The sequence below is a fragment of the Capricornis sumatraensis genome, chromosome 14 (assembly GCF_032405125.1).
Source record: "Capricornis sumatraensis isolate serow.1 chromosome 14, serow.2, whole genome shotgun sequence".
In the NCBI taxonomy this organism is placed as follows: Eukaryota; Metazoa; Chordata; class Mammalia; order Artiodactyla; family Bovidae; genus Capricornis; species Capricornis sumatraensis.
This window is the reverse complement of record NC_091082.1, coordinates 68,621,501-68,627,500: the sequence shown is the minus strand read 5'-3', so window position 1 is coordinate 68,627,500 and position 6,000 is coordinate 68,621,501. Positions and strand designations below refer to the sequence as shown.

At 54.7% G+C, this 6,000-nt stretch overlaps 1 protein-coding gene across 2 annotated transcripts in view; it reads right to left on the bottom strand.

The window, feature by feature from the left end:
• QSOX1 (quiescin sulfhydryl oxidase 1) overlaps positions 1-6,000 on the bottom strand; it is a 41,915-nt gene that overhangs the window by 13,572 nt on the left and 22,343 nt on the right. For both annotated transcript variants that reach the window (XM_068985713.1, XM_068985714.1), the window contains exons 6-8: positions 4,842-4,987; positions 3,066-3,200; positions 954-1,083 (exon numbers count right to left, since the gene is read on the bottom strand). In XM_068985713.1, the coding sequence (XP_068841814.1) occupies positions 954-1,083; positions 3,066-3,200; positions 4,842-4,987 (411 nt within the window). The remainder of the gene's footprint in view (positions 1-953; positions 1,084-3,065; positions 3,201-4,841; positions 4,988-6,000) is intronic.

The window sequence follows — 6,000 nt, the reverse complement described above, 5'->3', positions numbered from 1 at the left end:
CATTTCCTCCTCCAGGGGATCCTCCCAACCCAGGGGTCAAACCCTGGTCTCTTGCATTGGCAGGCAGATTCTTTACCATCTGAGCCGTCAGGGAAGCCAGCTTAGATTAGCTGTGCTGTGCTCTGCTTAGTTGCTCAGTCATGTCCAATTCTTTGCGACCTTGTGGACTATAACCTGCCAGGCTCCTCTGCCCATGGGATTCTCCAGGCAAGAATACTGGAGTGGATTGTCATTTCCTCCTCCAGGGGACTGAACCTGGAACCTCAGTTCAAACCCCGGCCATGACACCTCCTCCCGGGAAGCCTAAGGCAGGTCACTTGGGTAACCTGCACCTCCTAAGTGGGGTAGTACTTGCCACCCTGAAGCGAGACTGAGAGGATTAAATCCCTGACACACATCAGGTCCTCTGTAAGTAGGAGCTGCACGTACATGGCTACTAACGTGGAGGAGCCACGCTGGCAGGAAACTACAGAGGAGTGAGGAAGGCGTGGCTAAGGCCAGGGAGCTCCCTCCGACTCTGAGTCTGAGAGGGGAAGGAGAGACTCAGAGAAGCCTTCATGCCTTCACTGTGGGGTCCACAGCTTCTCCTTTCCCAGTGATCATGACAGGGAGTGAGAGGCCACAGTCCAGGCTCGGCCTGAGGCGGAGGACTCAGGCAGGCAGATGTGTGCAAATGGGAATATCCCCCGCGCATCTGGTGAAATGTCCCACCTACCTCCCTGCACAGGGGAAGGGGGTTGTCCCGGGGGGCTGGGGGGCACAAGACTGGGGCCACAGGGCAGCAGCCCATGGGGGACTGTGATGGCTGGTGGGTCCAAAGATCTGAACCCAACCACGAGCTCCAGAGGAAGGGGCCGGGCTGACTCCTCCAGGCAGGCACAGCACCGGCCTGCAGGGATGCACATGGGTCCCGTCTGGAGCTGCCGAATGAGGGGCCCCAGGGCCCCACTTACCTGGGCCAGCACTGCCATGAACTTTTTCAGGGCCACCAGGCGCTGCCCCTCCAGGACGGAGAACTTGCCCACTTCTATCCGGAGGATGTAGTGCAGTGCTGATTCCAGGTCAGCCATGTAGATCTTGGAGCTGAGGACACAGAGGGAGCCAGGGAGAGAAAGGGGTGACAACCGTGGGGCAGGGGCAGAGGAGGAGCACCCAGGGCCAGAGGGAGGGAAGAGGAGGCACTCCCGATGGTCACAGAGTCCCACATGCTCGCGTTTGGCTCTGCCAGTAACTAGCTGCATGACCCTGAGTGGATTACTTAACGTCTCTGAGCCTCAACTCCTCATCTGTAAGATGGGGATAGTAACAACTTGCTCACAGGTAGGTTGCTGAGAGGATTAAACAAAAGCACAAACACAAAACCCTCGGTAGCTCCTGGCATAGAGTGGGGTCTTCCCTCTACAGGTCCACAGCCCCACCTCCCCTAGCACTCACAAAAGACCACAAGGAGAACGTTGAGCTTCATGCTCTGATCTGAACAAAGACTCCGAGGGACAGGCGAGTAGGCCCACGGGGCACCCACACAACAAGGCTCTGGGGAAGCCAGGCCCTCCGAAAGGCCATGGGTTTGGCTGCCTGCCAAGGCTGAGAATGGGGTTTTGGAAATGGGGAAGTGGGGCTTCCAGTTATTTTGATTGCTGCTCTTGCAGCTGCCAGACCGTGGGCATCAGGCAGGGATCCTCTCTTGGGCTGACCCCAGCCCTGGGAGAAGGGTTGCAGGCTCCACGCTGGCTGCTCCACCCCATGCCCATCACTGCTCTCATGGGATCTGAGCCCAGGGCCCCGAAGGACGGGCTGCTTCTTTACCTTCTCCTCCTGACCCCTGGGTTCTGGTCTCGTTCTGTGGTGGGCTAGCCCTGGGAGCTTGGGCAACTCAGCCCACCTCTCTGGCTGCAGTGATCTCACAGGTAAAATGAACTTCTGCCCTACCTGCCTCCGGAGGTGGTGGGGAGTCAGCAAGGTCAGCTGACGGGTGGGCACTGCGGCCACCTGCGCTTTACCCTCCTGCCCAAGTCCCCTCTCTCTGCTCCCCTTCTGTGTCCTGGAGTCTTGGTTTCCTTCTCTGTGCCTGAGTGCTGCGTCAAGGAGTGGCCCCCGATTAAAGGGGCTAATGGACAGAAGTACCAGCAGAGCCCAGCACATATGGCTAGAAGTGCCAGCCATCACAGCAATCTGAATGATCAGAAGAATTACAATTTGAATAATTACAATGATCACTCTCACTTTCTCGTTCCTTCTCACTTGATTTACTAAAAACCTCTCCATTAGCACTTTCCATCCTTAGAGTCCCTCATGCTGGGATGCAAAATCCTTCCTGGAATCTGATGACCCCACTCCGTGTTCTCTTGTGCAGTGCCCTGCTGGAGACCACCCTCTGGACTCAGCTCTGAGCTTCCTGCTCAGCCATTTCCATGTGGTACACTCCTGGGGGCCAGAGCAAGAATCCACGGCCCTGTCTTCCTGCCCAAGGCAGAAATTCTACTCCCAGGGCGGGGCTTAAGAGGCTGAGAGGGAAGAACCGTTTCCTCGTGCTTACAGCTGTGCACAAAGATACTGACTACCCTGAAGAAAAGTAGTGAGCTTCTTGACCCCAGAGGCATTCAATTGAGGTCAGGTGCCTTCCTAGAAGGGATGCTGTGAAGGGACTGTAATCTCTGGGCAGGAACCATATCTGCCCTGCACAATTGGTATTCCTGGTGTCTAGCACATAGCAGGTACTCAAAAATCTGTGTTGGAGAAATAATTGCTTGGGTGGGAAGTTGTTTTGGAGGCTGCAGATCATCCTCCCAAGCTGATTCTACTTGGTCTTGAATAGAGTTAAGCTTAAGGAATGTGGGCATCAGAAAGTATGCATTCCATCATGAAGAACACAGTCATCAGATGCTGCTGCCCCAACAGGAAGACTCTCCAGTGCGTGGCCAGCAGCCCAGGTCCCCCTAAGGCCAAGGCCAGCCCTCCAGAGTCAGGCTTGTGGCAAGGAACAGCGTGTGGAAGGAAGGGGTGGGCCAGGGAGGCTGTGATCAGAGGAGAGGGTGGGGAAGGGAAGGGATGAGGCGAGGCCTTACCGATCTGCAACCTTCCACACGGTGGGAGCTACGGCGCTCGTGGTGGCTGGCGCAGCTGTGGTCTGGACAGCCCCCCTGGTGGTCCCGGAAAACTTCCGCAGGTATGTGGTGTAGAAAGATCTGGATTCTGTAAGCCTGTGAGGGAAGGGAATCACTGGGGAGAGGCAGTGAGCTCGGAGGAGTGAAACCCCAGAGCTAACTCATGACAAGAGAGAAGGCCGATGGCTCCCCTGACGAAAATGTTTATCAAGAAATAGTAGCACTTGGTTTGATCTTATTCTCAGTGAGGTCAAAAGCAAGGCACCCCCGCCTCACGTTACCCTTTCTATTCACTGACCATGCTGTGCCTAGTTTGCTTAACACCAGTCTGAAATCAAAATCCCACCCGGGAAAGAGGCTGGGCCTGTGAATTCCTCGAACTGCCCCAGAGAGGTGGAGTCAGGGGAGGGGACAGGGCACTTTCGGGAGCAGGTGGGTCTTCTGGGGAGAGTGCTACTTCTGGCCGCAGACTGGATGGTGGGTCTGATGATCCTCCCCAGAGACCAAAGATACAAAGTGCCGTGTGTGGCCTCGAGGAAGTGCACAAGCTGGCTCCAAGGTACCAGAGGCGACATCACGCCCCAAGGAAGTCAACGGAAGTTTGATACCTGACTTTGAAAAAAAATCACAGCCACAATCCCCCAAACCACTAAAATTCTCAAGTCTCTTCCAATCCTTTTGATTTCCCTGTCTCTTCTCATAAAGTGGAGTCCTCAGGGGCAGGCGACGCCTCCTAGTCGGGACCACTGGAGGGAAGGACGTGACGCCCAGCGGTGTGATGGGACACCCCGGGGGAGCCGGCATCAACAAACATTGCTTTCCACTCCACTGTCCCAGCCTGATGTCGATCAGTGAGCAGATGGCTCGGAAGCAGCATCGTCACAAACCATTTTCCCCTTCACCAACTCCAAGAGCGGAAACAATGCCTCTGCTCCCACCAGGACTGGCACGACCTGCCTCCTCCCCGGCCGCGCTCCTGACGAGCCCTGGCCCTGTGCTGCTGGGTGGCTGGGAGTACCAGGGGCCACACTGCCTGGCCCCGGAGCGGGATGGCACAATGGCCCCGAAAAGGGGCTCACTGGATGCCTCGGGCCGGCCTCAATCTCCCTGGCCCTCAGGCCCCTGCCTGCGGGGCCGAGCGGACATCAATCATCTGCCCAGGGAGGGCACCAAGGCACCATCTGGCACCATTTAATGGGTCATTCAGCAGCGGGAGCCTGACAGAGGGGCTGCGGCTGGCCTGATTGTTTTCTCTTGGCATTTTGGAACTGGCTATTGTCTGGCTCCTAATGAACTTTTCTGCAATTAGAAAACCAAAGGGAGGGAGGGTCAGGCATAGCTGAGTGCTTGCCAGGCCTGCAGCCTGCCAAGGAGTCTGTCTGTGAAGAGAGGAGGGTGGGGAATAGGGCCAGGGCTGCAGTGGGGTTGGTGCAGAAGCACTGGCGCTGGCTGGGTGTTGAGTGTGCCAGGGACCTGGGCCTGGACTGCTGAGCGGGGGAGGAGGAGGTATGTGTGCAGCGTCCTGGGCCCTGACTTCAGGCTGTAGACTCCCCGACCCTGCCATAGGCAGGTATCTGCTCCTTCTGCAGAGGGTGCGCCCTGCTTGCCCAGGGACTCCTCAGGAGACTGGCAAGACAAAGAACTCATCAGCCCCTGTGAAAGGCTGGCGGCCTCTCCAGGCAGGAAGAAAGGAGAAACACAGGGACGGATGGGGGAGAGGGGTGGAGAGACACTCACGTGGACACCCGGGAGAAGGAGCCGTTCCGAGACAGCAGGTAGCAAGACGGGAAGTTGGTGACACCAAACTTGTTCACCACGTTACGCTCTGTGTTCAGGACCCTGCGCACCGCTATGCCCTGGTGCTGCGACAGGTCCAGCGTCACCTGCAGAGACAGGGGGACATCGGGGCGGGGCGGCCACTGGGCATGCACCTGGGTGACAGCTGTGCTCCAGCCAGACTCTCAGCCTTTCCAAGCGGAGGCTTTCGTCATGAGTGACAGCCACCAACCACATCCAACCCACAACAAGGCGTGCAAACGCTGCCTCCTTGGAACCGTGCAGGCCACATGTCTCAAATCTTTGAGGACAGTCCCAACTTAATGTAACTTTCTTTCCAATGAATTGCAAAAGGCATAATAAAATGTGGTTTCATTTTTATATTTGTAAGACTTCTATCTATGTCCCGAATCAGAAAAGAACTTAGACACAATGATTTTATTTTTAGAAAGAGTTCAGGAGAAGAACCCGTCTGCCAACGCAGAAGACGTCTAAGAGATGCAGGTTCAATCCCTGGGTTGGGAAGATCTCCTGGAGGAGGAAATGGCAACCCACTCCAGTATTCATGCCTGGAGAATCGCATGGGTAGGGAAGCCTACGGTCCATAGGGTCACAAAGAGTTGGACACAACTGAGTTGACTTAGCACTACCATTAAGAAGGAGAAATATAATATTAGGTAGTATTTATTGAGTATGTATTATGTTTTATATACAGATTGCTTCACTTAATCTTCAAAAATAACATTCACTACGAAATAGGAACAATTACTAGGAGACTAAGCCAGGTAGCACAGAATACCATGGCTGCTTGGGTTTAAATCCTGGCCCAATCAGACTAAATCTCTCCCAGACTCCATTTCCTTACTTGCAAAATTGTAATAATACCCTCCTCCAAGGGCTGTTAAGAAGACTAAATAGATTAATTTTACAAGAATGCTTCTAATAATGACTAAAAATAGTACGTACCGAAGTATCTGTTTAAAAACTCAAACTCCTGTTGTACAGGAGAGGTAAAAGCTAAAGCTCAGCAGTGAAATCACGTGATCAGATCACACAGCTAACAAGTGCCTGAGCTGGGCTATAAATCCCAAGTCAATCTGCCTCCAGAGCCAGGGCTCTT